This window comes from Aphanomyces astaci, assembly GCF_000520075.1.
Source record: "Aphanomyces astaci strain APO3 unplaced genomic scaffold supercont1.13, whole genome shotgun sequence".
NCBI classification, from domain to species: domain Eukaryota; phylum Oomycota; class Saprolegniomycetes; order Saprolegniales; family Verrucalvaceae; genus Aphanomyces; species Aphanomyces astaci.
In genome coordinates, this window is record NW_009798276.1 from 856,125 (window position 1) to 875,295 (window position 19,171).

General features: G+C 52.7%; 6 protein-coding genes across 12 annotated transcripts; 3 read left to right on the top strand and 3 right to left on the bottom strand.

Moving 5' to 3' along the window:
- Positions 1–78: 78 nt before the first annotated feature.
- H257_06722 (AGC/AKT protein kinase) lies at positions 79–4,881 on the bottom strand. The gene is made up of 3 exons (XM_009832065.1): positions 4,049–4,881; positions 596–3,980; positions 79–520 (listed from the first exon to the last, which is right to left on the bottom strand). Exons 1-3 carry the CDS (start codon positions 4,804–4,806, stop codon positions 215–217), a joined length of 4,449 nt encoding a protein of 1,482 aa, XP_009830367.1. The 5' UTR covers positions 4,807–4,881; the 3' UTR covers positions 79–214.
- Positions 4,882–6,035: 1,154 nt separating this feature from the next.
- Positions 6,036–9,849, top strand: H257_06723 (TKL protein kinase). Of its 4 annotated transcripts, none has more exons than XM_009832069.1 (10): positions 6,036–6,422; positions 6,485–6,577; positions 6,624–6,692; positions 6,744–6,806; positions 6,866–7,272; positions 7,320–7,827; positions 8,077–8,401; positions 8,453–8,629; positions 8,703–8,840; positions 9,642–9,849. In XM_009832069.1, the coding sequence occupies exons 1-10, from the start codon at positions 6,160–6,162 to the stop codon at positions 9,651–9,653; spliced, it is 2,055 nt and encodes a 684-aa protein (XP_009830371.1). In that variant the 5' UTR covers positions 6,036–6,159; the 3' UTR covers positions 9,654–9,849. The 4 variants fall into 4 exon arrangements, with proteins under 4 accessions (XP_009830371.1, XP_009830369.1, XP_009830370.1 ...); XM_009832067.1 differs by having other exon boundaries at positions 9,654–9,849; XM_009832068.1 differs by lacking the exon at positions 9,642–9,849 and having other exon boundaries at positions 8,703–8,919.
- Positions 9,850–10,026: 177 nt separating this feature from the next.
- H257_06724 (hypothetical protein) lies at positions 10,027–13,905 on the top strand. The gene is made up of 5 exons (XM_009832070.1): positions 10,027–10,950; positions 11,008–11,113; positions 11,388–11,734; positions 11,782–12,341; positions 12,676–13,905. Exons 1-5 carry the CDS (start codon positions 10,081–10,083, stop codon positions 13,865–13,867), a joined length of 3,075 nt encoding a protein of 1,024 aa, XP_009830372.1. The 5' UTR covers positions 10,027–10,080; the 3' UTR covers positions 13,868–13,905.
- Positions 13,906–14,021: 116 nt separating this feature from the next.
- Positions 14,022–14,458, bottom strand: H257_06725 (hypothetical protein). Its single transcript, XM_009832071.1, has one exon. The coding sequence runs from the start codon at positions 14,422–14,424 to the stop codon at positions 14,053–14,055; it is 372 nt and encodes a 123-aa protein (XP_009830373.1). The 5' UTR covers positions 14,425–14,458; the 3' UTR covers positions 14,022–14,052.
- A 42-nt stretch (positions 14,459–14,500) lies between these two features.
- On the top strand, positions 14,501–15,914 carry H257_06726 (hypothetical protein). 4 transcript variants are annotated; one of them, XM_009832073.1, is made up of 5 exons: positions 14,501–14,700; positions 14,754–14,962; positions 15,005–15,199; positions 15,272–15,539; positions 15,595–15,914. In XM_009832073.1, exons 1-5 carry the CDS (start codon positions 14,517–14,519, stop codon positions 15,798–15,800), a joined length of 1,062 nt encoding a protein of 353 aa, XP_009830375.1. In that variant the 5' UTR covers positions 14,501–14,516; the 3' UTR covers positions 15,801–15,914. The 4 variants fall into 4 exon arrangements, with proteins under 4 accessions (XP_009830375.1, XP_009830374.1, XP_009830376.1 ...); XM_009832072.1 differs by having other exon boundaries at positions 15,005–15,539; XM_009832074.1 differs by having other exon boundaries at positions 15,005–15,914.
- A 1,200-nt stretch (positions 15,915–17,114) lies between these two features.
- H257_06727 (hypothetical protein) lies at positions 17,115–18,930 on the bottom strand (the record flags this gene model as incomplete). Its single annotated transcript, XM_009832076.1, has 4 exons — positions 17,115–17,186; positions 17,254–17,403; positions 18,195–18,278; positions 18,793–18,930. 4 exons carry the CDS (start codon positions 18,928–18,930, stop codon positions 17,115–17,117), a joined length of 444 nt encoding a protein of 147 aa, XP_009830378.1.
- Between the last annotated feature and the right edge of the window lie 241 nt (positions 18,931–19,171).

Sequence of the window (19,171 nt, forward strand, 5' to 3'; positions counted from 1 at the left end):
GCATGACGTGGCACCGCGGCGGACATACCGTACCCATGCATTCCATCCACCCGCCCTTCCTCACATCATGCATGTTTCCAGGCCTGTTGCGCAATTGCCTCTACTCGTTGCCTGCACCATTTCCCGGACATGATGTACCGTACTGTAGAGCTCATTCTTCCGCGCACATTGTGATGCAGTAGTACCAGACCACGACATCGATGGGTGTTGTATTTTAGTTCAAACTCACGGCGGACGTCGACCGGCCGACAAAGCTAAACCCGTCGAAATCATTGTGCCGCGCCGGACCGTGCTCGTTGACGCGCATGACGCTGACTTGGCGATCCTGGGCCGTGATCTCTTGCAGGTTCTGCGCCACGTACACCGTGTCCAGCTTGCCCACGCCGGGGTTGAATGGCGGCGGAATGCGCTTCGACAGCAGCTCGCCCCAGTCGATCGCGTCAAAGAACGGATGGGTCAGCACCTCGTCCGCGCCGCGGGGGCCGCTGCCCAGGCGCTGCATCGGGTCCCTCGTCAGCAGCTACACAAATCCACACATCTCATTCCATCTTTTTTCCAATTGGCCAATTGGGCATATATATATATATATACGTACCCCTCGAATCAACGACACGGCCGCGTCTGAAAAGTCGGGCGAAAACGTCACCCATTCCTGCTTGAGGATCGTCTGAAACATAATATCGCGGTTGCGGTGGTAGTACGGGGGTTTGCCGCCAATCATTTCGTAGAGCAAAATGCCAAACGACCACCAGTCGGCCGCCTTGCCGTACGTCTGCCCCTTGAGCAACTCAGGCGCGATGTACGCCGCCGTGCCGCAGAACGTCGTCGCACCCTGGAGCCCCGACACGCCCTGCTTGGACAAGCCAAAGTCAGTAATCCGGACGTGGCCGTCGCTGTCCATGAGCACGTTCTCAAGCTTGGCGTCTCGGTAGATGATGTTAACGTGATGCAAATGCGCGATGGCCGCCGACACCTCGGCCGCGTAAAATCGCGCCCAGTCTTCGGGGAATTTGCGGCGGCGGCGGAGGTGCATGGCCAGGGACCCGCCGCTGAGGTAGTCCATAACTAGGTGCAGCTTGGTCTCGCTCTGGAACGCATAGTACAGCTTGACCACGAACGGGTGCGTGATCTCGGTGAGGATGCGACGCTCCGCCATGGTCGTGTTGACCAGCCCCGACGACAGCACGTGCTGCTTCTTGAGTACTTTCATCGCGAACGACTCACCCTTGCGCGGCTCCGTCACCTTTTGCGCGAGAAAGACCTTGCCAAACCCGCCTTGGCCCACCACTTTGACCAGTTCAAAGTCCTTCATGGAGATGGTTTGCACAGACGGCGGCTGCGTCGTCGTCGGTCGTGCCGTCGCCACGTGCTTTGGCATGTAGTACTGGGGCGATGGCTTGTCTGGAGAGGGCGAGTCGGCGGCGGGGATGGCACTGTCGCTGTGGTTGTGTTGATGGCCTCCGTCGGCTTCGCCCAGCACAAACACATTCGAGTTGCCACGGGCCATCGTAGACTTTTCCACGGGGGGACGGGTGCTGCCGCCTGCCCCCCGTCGACTGATGCGCAACGCACTGCGCACTTGCTTGACAATGGCCGTCATGCCCGGGCGCGTCGGGTTCGCCATCAGAAACGCAAACACGGCGTCTTCCGCCTTGTCCAGTACCCCGACGTCGCCATTGTCGGTCGCGCCCAGCGACAGACACACGCACCCGACGCGCTCCTGGGCGTCGACGATCTGGCCGCCCGCGGGCTGATCCACCGACGCCTCCCATTGAATCGTGCGACGGCCGAGGAATTCCAGCACGGATGCGCCCAGTGTGTCCCTGTTGACAATGTGCTTGGACTCGATAAACGCAATCCGAAAGATCTTGCGGCGCGCGTCTTCAAACTTGTCGAGGAGGGACACGGCCAACGCCCCGCCGCGGTGGTACGCGACGACGGAAATCTCGGCTTTGGTCGGCATGACAAACGTTTCCCATACAAAAAACAGGTGCTCCTTGGGCGTGGCCGACTGTGGGATGGGCACCACGCGCTCGACGCCGCCTTGCTCAAACACCTTGGCGCTATTCGAGAACGGATTGCACACGATGAGGCTGAAGCCTTCCTGCTGGGCGCGGTGCAAGTACGGCAGCATCGCAAACGGATGGTGGACATCCACGGGCGCGTCACTGGTCGTCGCGTCATCTTTCCATAGCCCCAGCGGCCCAGAGTCGGTCAAAAACAGCAGGATCTTCTTGGACGTCGAGTACGCCATCGACGCGTACAAGCGACAGCGCACCGGCGCGTCCGCCGACGGCACAAACAGCGGTGTGAACTGCATCTCGCGTTCCATAAACATATACAAGTCTTTCTGGGGGTCTGGCTTGGACACGGCGGGGGCCACCACCGCCGTTGCGGTGTCCTCCTTCAGACCGGCGACACCGACAAGCACCAACGAGTCGTCCATGCTGGGCCGGGGTGACGCATCCACCTGCGGCGAGTTCAAATGTGCGTCATCGTTTGGTGGGAGCGTGTCAAACTGCCGCGCCGAGCCCTTGAGCTCAAACAACTGCGACCGTCTTGTTGCCGCCGCCGCCTTCTCGTCCTTGTCGTCGTCCTTTTCCTCGTCGCTAGAGTCGTGCAAGAGGTCGGCGATCGTCTGTTGCTGTGCCTTGCCAAACGGCCCCGGAGCTCTGACAATCGGACGATCCACATCCGACCCAAACGAGCTAAAACTCGTGTCGTTGGTGGTGCTGGCTGGTACGACAAAGTCCTTGCGCGCCGACGTCGATTGGCGCGGCGCTGGAGGAGGCGGGGACGAAACGCGGGGAGCGGACTTGGCCGACTCGTTGCTCGTCGTCGATGATGACGCTTCGCTCTTGACAGATCCTGGCGCTGCCGCCGGTTGAGATGGCGAGTCGGCTGCTCCTGTCGCGGCTGGAGATGCTGCTTCTGTCGTCGTCGGTGGTATGGACGGTGCGGGCGTCAAAGTGGTGACAACGGGGGAAGACGGACCAGCTGCCGCGGGCGGCGTCACCTCCTTGTCTTGCTTGCCGACAACGTCTTCGTCGTCGTCCATTTCAAGCGCGTCCATGATCTCTTGCTCGAGCGCGCCAACCAGGTTCGGGTTGCTACTGTTGTTGGTGTTGCGTTGGTCTCCCAGTTGAATGCTGGGGTTCTGCATCACCGCGAGAAGCAGCGTCCGTGCGCCTTCCGACAGCGCGTCGAGGTCGTCCATGGCCGAGTTTTCGTCGTCATTGTCAAAGTCGTCGGAAGGCACGACCAGCGGCTGCGACGCCTGGCGCGACCGTTCGTTGGACGTCCCGCGGAGGTTGAAGCCACAGGCGCCGCAAAAGCGCGAGCCCGTCAGTACGTACGCGCACCGTGGGCATGTCTTGTCTGGCTCTTCCATGGACGTGGCAGACTCGAACAACTTGCGCAGCGCCGCGAGCCATTTCGCCTGGTCGCGGTCGTTGTCGGCAAACACGTAGTACGGCACGCTGTCATTCGTGATAAACATGAAGCCGCTCGGCTCGCCGTCCCACGCCGACACTTCGCGCACCGTGACTTCGCCCAGGGGCTTGCCATGTCGGAGGTTGGATGCGTCAAAGTCTGTGTAATACGCCAGCGTATTTCCCCGTAGAACAAAGTAGCGCTTTTTCCAGCTCTTGCGCTTGTGGCCTTGCTTGGTCAGCCAGCCGGCGCACGCGATGGGCTGCATGGGCTTGTCCGTAGCGACTCTGGCCAGAGCCTCGAGCCACTTCTGCAGCTCCGGCACGTTCTCGGCGCATACAAACAGCGTACTGCCCGTGGACGTTTTCAGGAACAGCCCCGTGGACTCGCCGTCCCATCGGCCCCCGCTGCGCACTTCCATCTCGGCTAACGCGGACGCTCCCGACCGATACGCAGTCTCGTCGGCGTAGTATTTGATCGTGGACCCACACAGGACAAAGTACCGCATGCGGTAGCTCGGCACCAAGTGGCCTCGTTTCGTGAGGTAGCTACAGACAGACACACACACACATGCGTGAGAGAGAGAGAGAGAGTTGTGGGACATGGAGATGCGCACCCTTCGCAATCGACGGCGTCGGGCTCGACGTAAAAGTCCGAGAGCGCGTCCAGCCACCGCCGCCGCTCGCTGTTGGTGCTGGCGTACACGTAGTAGGCGATTTGTTTGTTTGTGTAAAACATAAACCCGTTGGCTTCGCCGCTCCATGGACTGACTTTCTCCAGATGCACCTCGCCCAGCTTCTTCTTCATGCCTTCGTCTGCGTAATAGCTTAGCCGTCCACCGGCTCGCAACACGAAGAACCGCGTCTTCCAGTTCGTCACAACATGGCCTCGCTTTGTGAGGTATCCGCTGGCGAGGATGCCTGAAGGTGCGCTGGAATCCATGCTCGCGGGCAGTGTAGACATGGAGAAGGAAGAGTTTGACGAGTTCAACGATGAATCTGCCAACGAGTCGACAGTGGACCCCGTGTTGGAGATGATGGGCGGGGGATGCGATGCCACGAACGAGTGACTACTCGGTGCCTTGTCGCCGAACCCGAAGAAGGCAAAGCTGCGTCGGGAACTGGTGCTTTTCGGGAGGGGATTCGACGGCGGTGCATTGTTCGCGCCGGCCAGCGACGGAGCCGAACTAGGGCCCATGCTCATGGAGTTGGGGGGCAATGCGGAATGGCGGCGCGGCGGCACACCTGTGGATGGACTCGGCTGGGTGGTTACATCTGTAGGTCGAGCTGAGAAGCTCTGATGGACAGACGCACGACGGTACTCATCCAGGGACGAAGGGGACGTGACAGATTTAGGCGGAAGGTTGTCTCCCATGATGGACTCGGCCGAGGTGTGGATCTGTGCCCCAATGTGATGGCAACCAAGGTGAGACTGAGAGTTTGGTTTTTTATTAAATTCCCACTTGCACTTTGTATGGGTGAGTGGAAGTGACTACAGTTGGTTGTTATTGCCAGTATTTAAAGAGCAGTTTTTAAAGGATACTTTTGGACGCGTTTGTTCTATACAAGGTAGGGAACGTCTTGAAAAAGATATAAACCTGGCCAAAAACAAGCAGCAGCCTCAGATGATCGATCTCTCATGCATATGTAAGCCACCGTGTAAACTGTACCTAGCGTTGCTGATGATTTCCGTGGGATGACATTGTTTTTTCTGACGTAACGTTAGTATCGAAATGAAAATAACCGCACGACAACTGTGAAACGTCGTACGTTTTAGTTTTTTTTGGTTTTTTATTCCGTCAAACCCGTCGGAAATTCCACTAACTAACTAACTTGTGCACATACAGGAGCAGCCCATCTCCTGCATATATTGCTGTACTATAGTGTGTAGTCGTACTACGTAGTATACACATCACCACCATGAAGTTGTGGCCATTTTCAAAGGCCTCCCGCCAACGTACCACCAATGAATTGGTGCAGTCAATTGACTGTGCCAGGTCTGAAAATACAGTGTAACGTTAACAATATTGAAACAGTATGAGACCTGTTAACTTGTTGATTCGGATTGGATATTAAAATGGAGGATTTCGCGCCTGTGATTGGTGGATTTTATGGTCGCAATTACTCACTCTCCATGTATTAATCATACTTCGAAATACGTCGAACAAAACAACTGAGATGAAACATTCGCTCTCTCCCGTGAGGATTAAAAATGTAGGTCTAGCATACAAATCTTACGTAGATGGCCAGTTTATGGTGCATTTGAACGAGACTTCGTCGTACCAGAATGCAGCTTACTCGCCTCTTATTAGGAACGGGATTTCAATTCTCAAAAGTGCTGCTGCATGAAGCCGAAAGGTTGGGCATTATTCTGGTTATTTAATCGGCTCAAATGGACTTCAGCTTACGTTCATGTACTTCGATTTCCACTCATGTCAAGGCAAAATAGGAGGGACGGTTTATGGTGCACGGTTTAAGCTTAAAATATGTATGCGAAGGTTTTGCTTATTTTTTGGCGATTTCATTTTTCTAGTGATTGGATTGGCTATTCCAAAACTCAAGCTATTCCATTGGCCAATTTGAGTGCATCTTAAACCGTCCCGTGCACCATAAACTGGCCATCTACGTAATAGTATTACAGTACTGTTATAGTACTTACTTACTGTACATTGATATTTCAACCAGTGTGACACGCACATTCAGCGCGCGATCGTCGGCAAGTCAGCACATGAGCTCCACGACTCCGATTGCTACAGTCTTCCCCGTGGATACGTTTACATCATACTGCAACTACGATGCCCCACTCATGTTTCCGGGATGCGTGGCGCGTGCAGGTTCCAAATGGAGCGCCTGGATCGACGTGGCGTCTGGAAAGAAAGTGTCCGAGGTTGGTCCAGCCGACGCCACTCGGGGGCGGCAGTTTTATGCGTATCCTCCGTCGAACTATACGTTTGAGTTCCTTGACAGCATGACGTCCGAAGCTCTGACCATGTACGTTGTCATTCCGTCCGCCGTAGTATCGTGGCGACTAATATATGACGGATCCGACGCAGTGACATGGCTGGTCATGGCATCAAAGTACTGGGCAACATGAACTCCCAGAACGCAAGTTCCGCCGGCACCCAACCCCTCAAAGTCAAATCTTTGTACGTCTGCCATCCCACATCGTCCCCATCCTCGTTGTTGTCACAGGAACCTGTCCAACAACCTCCTCACGGCCATCCCTCGCTCCGTCGTGTTTGGCCAGGACTTGCAAAACCTGTCAGTTCCATATCTCCTTCCACCATATACATCCTCACCATGTCCATGTAGCACGCTCGCGAACAACAAGATCGCAATCGTCGAGGCCATCTCGTCCCCATCGTTGCGACTCCTGTACATCCTCCCCTCTCCTCCATGTGCTTCTACCAACCCGCGGCTCTTCCATCCACTAGGAACCTCAGCAACAACGTGCTCGCGTCATTAAAAGCGAACGACTCGTCCGTGTTCCCCACCTCGCTCACGTCGCTGGACCTGTCGGGCAACCCGCTCGTGGACTTGGGCTATGTGCTGCTGCCGCCAAACCTGGCGGAACTGTACTTGGATCGCATATCCACCCTCCAGAACATCCACCACGTCGACTTGACATCATTGCGGCTGCTGTCTCTGCGAGGCACGACCGTGAAAACCCAATGGCTCGTGACCGAAGTGCACTTTAACAAGCTCCTGGCCCGCACCAACGACAAGACACTGACCATCGTCACTTCGGACTCGACCAAGTTCGAAACCAACGACTGCGACAACCCCCAGACTCTGCCCGCGCTGCCAGCGCCCGTCGAGGTCTGCGTCGATGGCCCCTCTGGTACACAAACAATATATAAATTTCTACTTTCCCCAATCTGTTCGTAGACGATTCAGACAACACTTTCATCTACATCGCGGTGACGGGCGTCGTGTCGGCCGTGGTGGCGGTGGTCGGGTACTTGTTCCTCCGGAAATATGCCCAGCGCCGCGCCGCCGCCAAACGCGCGGCAACCCCCGGCGTGTCGTTTTCAGTGTTTGTCAATCACAGCACCCGCCCGCTGCCGCCGTCGTTGGCGAACCATCCGACGACGAAACCGGGCGGAGGCCGTCCGCGGGACCCGACACTGCTCGCGTCCGCCGAGCATAAGTATGACGTGCGGTTCGATCCGGCGATGCAGCAGTTCCGCATCGACCACCGGTCGATCGTGTTGGACGGGGTGCTCGCGTCGGGGGGGTTTGGGGTCGTGCACAAAGCGACCTACCAGGGCGACGTGGTCGCGGTCAAGCAGCTGCTGCCGTCCATCGACGGTAACTCGGACGCTGTGACTGACTTTATGGAAGAGATCCGCCTCTGTTCGATGCTCGACCACCCGCACATCGTCCGCTTTATCGGGTACGTTGTGTGAACCTCGTCAACATATTGTGTTTCTTTTACCCAAAATGTGGTTGCCTTGTACTCGACCAATGTATCGATCGATTCATTGTACTGTGAATTTTGAAACATCCCGATGTATTCACACTAATATTTGTTAAGCCACACACTAATTCAATGTTGATGATGGTTTGATCTGATTGGCTAAAAATTTGTGCTGATTCTTTTGTGCATAACAAGTTGAGAGAAACCGGCGATATGGATGTGTAGGGTGACGTGGACGACGCTCAAAGACGTGGGGGCGGTGATGGAGTTCATGCCGAACGGCGATCTGGCCAATTTGGTCCGGTCCGCCCACAACCATGTCAACCTCGTGTGGTCGTTGGGTGAAGATTCGAGTTTGGGGTCGGGTGCTGTGTCCAAGCTGCAGATTCTGTGGGACGTGGTGGCTGGCCTCGACTATCTCCACGGGTTTCACGTCATCCACCGCGACTTGAAGGCCAAGAACGTGCTGCTGGGCGCGCTGTACCAGGCCAAACTGAGCGACTTTGGCACGAGTCGCAGCACCGTGAGCGACGCCACCATGACCGCCGAGGTCGCCCAATATATATATGTATATATATATATCATAATGTGGCTGGTGTAGGTTGGCACGATTGCGTGGATTGCGCCAGAGGTGCTCAAGGGCAGCAAGTACGCCGTGAGCGCCGACATGTACTCATTTGGGGTGTTGCTCTCGGAAGTGGACACGGGTATCAGTCCGTACAGCCACCTCGTCACGAACGGCGGGTCGCAACTGCCCAAACCTATGATTGCCATGAAGGTACTAACCCTCAACTATTGATATGAATCCACTTGATTCATGGGGTATGGATGCATATGAATGTACGTTGTAGGTCATGGACGGAGAGCTGAGACCGACGTTTTCACCGCAGTGCCCTGCCCAAGTGCTAGCGATTGCGAACCGATGCTTACTCCATGACCCAGCGGAGCGGCCGACGGCGGCCGAAGTGGCGCGCCTCCTGGGGGCCATGGTGCGTTCCCAAACGTACTCTATGTAGAGAGTATTGCTTGCAGTCGTGTTAATATATATATATGTTGGTGTAAATCGTGTGTGGAAGGCCTCCTGGTCACATGGGCCATCGTCTGTCTGTTCAGACACGATTAGGTTGTTAGGAGCTGAATTGGAGTGTTGTTCATCTCCCGTCTACAAGAATGATGTCACGAAGAGTGGCATAAATTGGCCGTTTTTCCAAGAAAAGTTGGCAAATTCGAAATATTTCATTTTTCGAGATTTCGTGCGTCTGGATGCCACCAAAGTTCAAACATTTATGCCATACTTTTCTTGAGAATCGGGTGTTTTATGGCATACCATCGTAAAAAATGGACCGATTTGGTCCAACTTTGTTATGGAGGTTTGTGTTCACGTCAATCGGAAATCGAATAATTTCCCACAATTCAATTGGCATCCAGACAGCTTTGTAGATATAGTAACGTTATATAGCGTTATATAGCATATATTGTGCTTTTGAGTGAATTTCGTGTTGTGGCGTGGTTTCTAGCTCAAAATTATCAGCCAATCAAAACCTTCTAAATGAAATTCAACCAATCAGATCGATTGTGGATTGGTTTGGTTGGCGCGATTCGATTGCACCCCCCTCCCCAAATTTGTATCAAATCGACAATAGTTAACGTTACTAGTACTTCGTTTCTCCTTTTTTTCATAGGATATGAGACTATTATATGGCATAATTTTATGATGTGGCATGCAGACCAGCCCTAAGCATGCATGCTGGTACATCACACGAGCTTCCCTGTATAGCTAACTTAGCTAGCTCTCCACGTAGTTTAAGGCCATGCAAGGTCCCGAACGTTCGAAGGACTCCGAGCGATCTCCATGGTCTTTCGCAACTGCAGTATAACTTGCCTGCGGTCGCCCCAGCATTTTACTACCGGTAGTAACAGTTATCAGCTGTACTTTGCTTTTGGATACTCTGTGGGTGCACATTGCTGTTAGAGGAATTATTAATATCAATAACGCTATTATAATACCTCTCCAAGTACTTTTACCCTTATAACGGTGTATGTCGGATAGATATCCCTTTTTTCACAATGGAGCAACACTTATACCTAGTATATATCTGGATATCCGGATAATGCCACCTGTGTCGGGTATTTAGTGGGGCAGTGATTGCCGCCTTCGTGGGTCATCCACGGATTCGTCAATTGCATTGCACGTCAGAAGCAAAGTCTAAATCTTGCACGCAAACGACAATGGCTGCAGACCGCCTTCTTCGCGTCGTCGCGGCCTTGGCTTGCGCCATGGTCATGGCTTCTGCCTTCAAGTACGACAATGTGACCCACACTCTTCAAGAACCTCTCAGCTTCTTGCACCCCGATCTCCATGGCTCACCGTTTCCGACGGGAGCGTTCTGGACCAACTTTGTGCTCGGCCAACGCAACGAAGTGGTCGTAACGTATCCGTACACTGTGAAGCTCGTGCACGACCAACTACACATCAGCTACCCGTTCCGAGTGGTCACGGCCAAGAGCATCATCCAGGGCTTCACTCCCGAGATTGTCGTGCAACTGGGGCCGCAACCCCTTCAAATCCGCCGCTTTGACGACTTGAGTGTCACGATTGCCTTCCCGCAAGCCACCGGCGGTACCATTATCCTCCATCTCGTGCGTGGATCGCCGTACATGACGCTGGAATACCAAGACGCAACACCCGCGATTTCTTCGGCGGCGAACATTCTCTCCGTGGCTGCATCATCACCCACATCCCCTTACTCCCAAGTGACTCTTGGCAACTGGCATCAATGGCTTCTCTTCACGTCCACCCCCTTCGCATGGACGCAACACGAACACACATGGAGCGGTCCGCGTCGATTCAACGGCATCGTGCGCATTGCGTTAGCCTTGCACGAGAACGCCAAGTCCATTTTAGCCGCGCATGCTGCTGTGTACCCCACCGGCGCTTCCATTTCGTACGACTTGCAATCCGGTTCGAACGTGACAGACTTGACGTTTGCGTGGACCACTACGTCGACGAACGCATCCGTTTCTACCTCGGCCTTGCTCATGGTGGCCCTTCCCCATCACACCCAAACGTTCGTCCCAGCGACGGCGACAGTTCCCGAGGTACTGTGAATATGCACTCTGCCACCATGTTAACCGAATCCAATATCGCAAACATAGATTCAATACACGAGCATGCGGGGGCCCGTCACAGGAGTCGTTGGGAGCACATGGCACATGCAAGAACCCATCGCGGACGTGCCGTGGGACTACCCCCAGGACCAAGGTATAGATAGATATTTAGATAGATATTGTGCTTTCGAGTGAAATTTCGTGTTGTGGTTTCTCGTTGGAGTTTAAATCGATTTGATTGGCTACCTCAGATGAGCTCAAAATTATTAGCCAATCAAAAACCATTTCTCAATGAAATTCAACAAATCAGATCGATTGTGGATCGGTTTGCGCGATTCCCTCCCCAAATTTGTATCAAATCGACAATATATGCCCTGTATACACTGTATATAGTATCTAGTCTATGCTCTAATGGCAATCTTGTCAAGGGGTATTTGCCACGCCCTACTCGCGCGCGTACAACGCCACCATCGACTTCATCTCGTCCGCGTTGAACAAAGATATTGACCGGTTCCCAGCATTCGCAGAAGACTCGTACAATTTCGGCAAACAATTTGGCCGCGAAGCACGTCTCGTGCTCACTGCCCATCGGTTCAACCACACGAATGTGTTTGCCAAAGGGCTAGCGAAACTGCAAAGTCAGATCTTGTCGTGGCTGCAGGGCACGAACGTTGACCATTTCGTGTACGACACGGCGTACGGCGGGCTCATCACAATCCATGGCTTTCGCTCGGACGGAGAAGACTATGGCAACGGCAACTACAACGACCACCACGTACGTTTTAGCTCTTTCACTTTGGTTCGTCGTTTCATAGTGAGTAGTTTCATTACGGGTACTTTCTGTACGGTCTGGCCGTGATTCGGCGGTTCAACGCATCGTTTGCAGACGAACACAAAGACGCCATCGTGTACATCTTGAGTGACATGGGGGCCCCCCTTGGAAATGCCTCGACGTCGTTCCTAAAGAACTTTCCGCAGCGTGAGCTATTTCCCACCGCACGCCATAAGGACTGGTTCGTCGGGCATTCGTACGCGAGCGGACTGTTTCCGCAGGCAAATGGCAAGTCTCAAGAAAGCAGCAGCGAGGCCGTCAACGCGTACTACGCACTCGCACTGTTTACGTCGTTGGATCCCGACGATCGTTCGTACTTTGAGTACGCGCGGCTGCTGCTGGCCATGGAGATTCGGTCCACGCAATTGTACTGGCACATCCCTGCGGCTCAGTCGCCGCCCATCTACGAGCCCGCGTTTGCCGCCAACAAGATGGTCGGCGTGGTGAGTGAGATGGACGTGGTCTACTCGACCTGGTTTGGCGACAGACCCGCGTTTATCCATGGCATTCAAGTAATTCCTGTGACCCCCATCACCGCGTCCTTGCTTCCGTACGTCATATATATATATATATATTGGAGATTCGGTACGAATTTCCGGACCCCGTTCCATCGAATCTCGCCGACCTTTGAAGCGGGCATCAATCTCTCCCATTGGTTAATCCGACATTACTTGTCTCTGATTGGCTGCAATCCATTCTTGATTTATTCTACTACCTGAAAGGGCGATGTGGATATAAAATATATTAGGCAATCACATATCTCGACTCTATTTGGCCTCGATTGTGTTAACAAACCTGGAAAATTGGGAAATTTGAACACAATCGACAATATACATATATATATATACATGCGCGCTTTGGATATTGAACATGTTTGCTTCTAGAGTGACATTTGTAGCCGACGAGCGAAGCGTGCTGGATGCGCTGCCGGTACGCACCAACCCAAGTGACATTTGGTCGTCCGTGCTATCTCTGGACAATGCGATCGTCGACGCCGCCACCGAATGGACATCCCTTCAAACCACCGCGTACAACTACGACACGTGGAGCTCGGCCGCCAACGCCATGCACTGGATCGCATCACGCCCGAACTTTGGCACGGCGGTGGTGCCTCCCCCGACCACTGCTTCCCCCGCCTCATGCTTCGGGTACCCGGCGTGTGCCGTGGCGGGGGCGTTCGGGGGCAGTTTGGACTGCTGCCACACACTCCCTGGCTGCTGTCCAAGCGACAATTCTTGCTGCACCAGCGACGTCGATCCGTCGGCGGCATCCCCTTCGTCGTGTCACGCCCAGCCTGCATGTGGGGTCCTTGGCTTGAGCTGCTGCGAGTCACCGGACGGCTGCTGTACCCCATCGCCCGTCACTGGTCTGGTTCTGGGCTGTTGCAAAGCACTGTCGCCGCCACACGACGCCGCCACCTCAACGACGTTGGACAACACCACCACCACCCCCGCGCAGTGCCACGGACAGCCGAAATGCGCGGCCGCGGGGCTTGCATGCTGCGACTCCCCCCTCGGGTGCTGCCAGCCCACCGCGTCGGGCCAAATTCTGGGATGTTGTGACCTTCCGTCCCCCTCTCCGGATGCAACGAAGGCTACCTGCCACAACGAACCTCTGTGCGGTCGGTTGGGCTTGGAATGCTGCGGCGCGCCTGACGGATGCTGCCACGATGCCCCAGGGCAACCTCAGCTAGAGTGCTGCTCGCCGCCATACACGAAGAATGAAACTCCTGGAAAGGTCGTGGTCGGTGACTCTGCGTCGACATGCGACCTCAACCCCCGCTGCTGGACGGCCGGCCCGAATGGAGCGGCACTGGCGTGCTGCACTGACGACACGGCGGGCTGCTGCCCTGGCCACGCTTGCTGTAATGCGACCACTGGATGGACATTCGATCGGATCCTGCTGGTCGTGCTGGGGGTGCTGGCGGTGCTTGGGGTGGTCTACTGCAGCGTGCTGTACTTGCGCCGCAAGGATTACCGACCGCTGGAGCGAGACATTCGCGCGTGGTACTGCGGCGTGTTTATGGTCGTCATGCTCGGGGTGTTTTTCTACTTGGCGTTTACTGTGCAAAACTAGGCCCTTAACTATTAATGAACGCGAACCAATGTACGTGATAAGACGACGACGACGACAGCTGAACCTGACCATGTGGTGTGGGGGAGGTTCGTTGAGCCGTGGCATCATCGCTGGACTGATCTGTGGCGAAGGGAGATATATGTCAACGTGATCGTGGGTTCGAGAGATGGATGATGTCATATTAACTAACTGACGCAGTACGAAATGTTGCGCTCTTCGAGGAACTTTTTGATGCTGTCGTTGAGTTCGCCCGTGACGGCAACCGCGTAAATCCCCGGCACGAACTTGCCAATGCGTCGCCACTTGGCGACCCAGCTTTCCTTGGGCTGCATCATGGCAATCATCCCTTCGAAGTAGGCAGTCGTGCAGTCTGTCACTCGCGTGCGGTTGTCTTGCATGTTCAGAAACCCGCAGTTGTCGCATCCCGACTCATAGAACTGACTGTACGTCTTGACGAGGGAGCAGATCATGCACGCGCGCAGTTCACGGAACGTCGTCGGGATCTCCGCATGAACCACGCCTTGTTCCACGTCGTCGTCGTCTTCGTCGCCGCGCATAGTGTCTCCGGTCAAATTGGTACGAATGGGAACCACTGTATATCCGGCTATCCGGATAAAATTTACGAAATGCCAACCGACGTGAAACCTGCATGCCGATAGCCGACTTGGAGCGCGACTCGGTGTCCTCCGAAGACCTGTCGCCGGAGGATCTGCGGCGCCTTGTGTTCCCTAAGGACTGGACACTGTACGACCGTTTTGCATGTGCGGTGTCTCAGCAAGCTTTCCGCGGCTGGGTGAAACAACCATCGCCATCGTGCGCCGCCGCAGCCCTAGGTATCGCTGATTACTGTAGCCACTGTGCGATATCTTTACGTATCGCGTTGTAGCTGGCGCATTAAACACAGTGTATGGCTATGCTCGCACATTGCCTGAAGCGTATACGACCATGGACATATTATCTGTGTATCGAACGCAATTCGAAGACATTTTGGCTCGTCACCGGAGCGAGATTTCCACGGCACTCGGCGAGGCATGTTTAGCCTCGTTGGAGGTAGCCATGCAGTCTGGATTGCAAGCACAGGGACTTCAATATGGAGTACGTTCCTCATGAAGTCTTAACAACTCATGGCGTGTCCAGGGCGTTGGCGATCACAAAGTCACCAAGGCCGTTCTGCGGCGGTGTCTTCGGGATTGTCTACCACTCCTAACTTCGTCCGATGAGGTTGAACTTGAAGCGAATATGCAGGAGACCAACGATGAATCATCGATCACGCCTCTCAACGTCGAAGTCGTGGTGATCGATGATTACGAAGTAGACGACGACGACAGCGCTGTAAGCTCCATGCTGCCATCCACCATCAGTAGTTCTCTGTTTGCGTCAATGTTGTTGTACTTTCACCGCAAGGACGGAGCTGCAAAACTCTGTCGAGACGACAGACCCAGCACGGCCGTTTGTGGCAATGTCGCGTTGCTGAATGCCGCCTTGTACGTTCACAGCACCAGCGTCGATACGAGTGGTAGCCGTCGCATCCCACGGCTTGGGGCGACCTGTTTGATGGGAAAAGCCACGACCAAGTGCAAACTGCACATTGCCCTTTCCTCCACGGACTCGGCAGACAAGCAAACCCGCGACTGGAAACTCCTATGGAGTGCGTTTACGGACGATCACACTGGTAGTATGATACTATATCGCTGATGAAGGGAGGTAGATGGTGATAACAGTGATAGCCTTGGTGGTCCATCTCAAGAACCACTACGCGTTGCTGTTTGCGTTGCGCGAGTGGAAAGATTCGTCGACACAGGAATGGACGAGGCAACTCCTTACAGCGCGTCGGTGCCAACGACCCACTGCATGGATAGATTGGAGTGAGCTGCGGCAGATTTTTCTGGCATGGGTAGGGTACAAGGTCTTATCATTTGTGGTTACACCGTGAAGTACTGCATAATTCTACTCAATTGGCTCATTTACCCATATCCAAGGATGCTTCCAAACATTGCGGAGGCATCTGCTTTCCCTGTAAGGGGTTATATTAGCTTTAAAAATTAACGTAGCTCATTCTACGCTAGCTTGAGTTTTTGTATAGGACAAGCATTCGTTTACCATTCAGCATTAAGTAAATTCAAGTGAAGAAATACCGAGCATTATTATTGTATTTCGACTGCAACTTTACCAGAGAAAGGGGTTTCTTTACATGCAACTCGCCTGAGAGCAGGACTGTGAAGTTCAGGCGATGGAATTGGCGGCATACATGTATTCAACTCAATACGAATAGATTAAAAAGAGAATAACGTTAGCAGAATCCGACAAAGGGTTAAAAAGTTACCCTCCCGATAGCCCAAACGGACGGTATGGTACACGTCATTTATAAATATTTTTCGATGTAACGTAAAAAACCAATTTAAGATAACTTTTTTGGAGGCGTCGGAGTAGAATGGACATAACTTTTGAGTCCGTTATGATATTTGAGTTTTGAATAATGATTCCAATAGACAAGACGCGCCTCTCTGACTTCATAATCGAACTATCAGTTTAGGAGATGAACTTCACAGGTAAATTTGTTACTTTCTACTTCGAAGTAAGCATTTGTACTCACATTTTGATAACCAATTTAGGATAACTTTTTTTATCTTAAAGTATGTGTCTGAGCATTGAAATTCTGTGTTTAGGGTAAGCGGTTACAACAGGTTGCATATAATTTATACAAGTGTACTGTTTTATAGAGTTCAATTTCTGTTGTGGATGGATGTCCACCGAGTTTAACACTCGACAAAACCTCAGATCCAACCCAATGTGGCCCGTGTCGACTAGGGAACTTCAAACCCAATCTTGAATGACTATTACCAATGGCGTATACGCCGTTTTTGCATTTTATTCACGTGACGGAATGGCCAGCATTATATGATAGAGGTTTTGACTCGAACAAATAACGAGGTGTGATTGGGCAATACAAAGTTATCCTAAATTGGTTAAGTAATCTTAAATTGGTTTTTTACGTTAGTATTCATTCAACAACTTCATCGAACAATTCATCTACGTCGACAGAGCTGGTCTCGGATGATTGTTCGTCTGTTTCCTTGATGAATTTGTGTCAATAGGGAGATTTCGCAACTCTTGTCTTTCCCATTCCCATAACTCCATCTATGGGAAGTGGAGTGGGAAAGTAGTTTCGGCCATTTCGCAAATCCTATTTATATACAGCCGTGAAACACCACTCAGTTCACTGTCCTTGCTCGATGGATAACACGGACTACACATTAGCTCTTTTCTTGGTCAAGTGGGCCAAGAGAAAGAAACTCAGCCCCAAGCTTGCAATGGCACTCTATGAGTATGCCCTTGGCATACCGATTGAGCGACCACTCATTCCAGACGTGAGGTTCGATTTGAACATGCGCGATGCCGATGCTCTGCTGTCTTTCAGGTTTGACGTTGGTGGTGTGCTGGAACTGACCTGTTTGCTGGGGATTCCCAATATCATCGTAACGAGCTGCCGCGACCGTATTGTTGGTGTGGAAGCCATGTGTACCTTGCTCCGTCGTCTACGTTACCCTGTGACATACTACATGTGTGTGATAATGTATGGCGGTGTGTAGTAAACGAGTCGGATCTACGGGGCTGTACAAACGATTCAGCAAGTCCTACAAAGAGGTGCGTAGGGTGTCGTGCGTGCTCTCTTAGTCCTCACATCGTCCTCTTTCTTCGTAGTTCGTGCACACACGTTTTCCGCGTCAACCATCACGCCTTGATATTGACATTTGGGAGGTCCAGAGAGCAGTTGTATCGAGTGTTCAACTATATTGTCAGTTTTGTCTATGGTCAATGGAGTCAAACGATTTACTGCAACACCTGAATTGTTCGCACCCGTATTGCTCAGTATGCTGCTGCAGTCCATGCAAAAGGGGCCCCGTTGACTCACGTCCCCGATGGAACGAAACTCGAGTCGTGCCGTATCAGTGCCACATCTGCTGGGGCTGTTGGACAGAATATGCAAAAACGCATCTACTCGGGTCACAAAAGAAAACACTGCCTGAACTATCAAGGCCTCACCACACCCGATGGCTTGTGTATTCATTTTTTGGTCCTTTGGAACGCGCCCGCCACGATGTGACCTTGCTCCGGGTCAGCAAGCTGCAAGATTTTTTTGAAAACAACTCCGACATTTTCAACGGATACTACATTTATGGTGATCCAGCATACCCCATCTCCAAGTGGATTATTTCTGGGTTCCGCGGAGCGAATTTGTCTGAGGAAAAAGAACTATTGAACGCCGTGTCAGACAGGGAGTCGAATGGAATTTTGGACGTCTGAAGACGTTGTGGGGATTTATTACCTTCAAAATGCAACAAAAGATCATGCTGTCAAACGTTGGCACAATGGTGCTGGTGGCAATGTTCTTGACAAACTGCAACTGCTGCTACAATGGAGGAAATCAAATCTCAACATACTTCAACTTGCCGCCGCCGACACTAAAAGAGTATTTGACGAAGGAATAAAATCAAAAGAAAATATACTGTTGGACAAGATTGTAATATTATTTCTTGCTTTCTGCAAAGGCTTTAAACATGCCTAACATCTTTTCGTTGTCAATTCACGCCATTAGAATTTGGTGTTCACGCTCCACTTGTCTTTCTACGCGATCCAGTTCTCGCTGTTTAATCTCCGAATCGAGTTTAAACTGTTGGAATGACAGCTCTTTTTCCCTGTAACGGTAGCGAGCTTCACAGAGTAAATTGGAAAGTGATTAGATTGTCGTCTTAAACTACTAACTACGAAAATTTATACTATACTAAACTACATGAAGTAAATGTTCTTTCTCTACGGCTTCTTCAACGGCCTTGCCCGCTAATGGTGCGACAATCTTTAGCTTGTTCGACAGTCTTGCCATCGTTCTCTTAACGATGCGACAAGCTGTATTCTTGGTCGGCAACCTTGCCATCATTACATTCCCGCACCACCAACTCACGCTCGCTCTCAACCTCGATGGCGGCCGCTAAGCTGTTTCGACGATTGTCGAGGGCTGGTTTCTTCTTCTGCTCGTCACCATCGTTGTCGTTGGGTCGCTTCATTGTGCGAATGGCCATGTCCCACACAATTAGGGCTCCTTGTTCCGCCTTCTCTTTTTCGACCACGCTGTTGCTCGTCTTCTGCGATGTGATTTCTTTCACATCGTCGAGGAGAGCAACAATATCGTCGAGAAGGATGTGCTTCTCCGTTTAGAGCTTCTCCGAGGCCTTGTCGAAACGACGTGCTCTTCGACAAGTGCAGAAGATCGGTTCTGCACCTTTCGGCCATCCACCACCCGGGTGA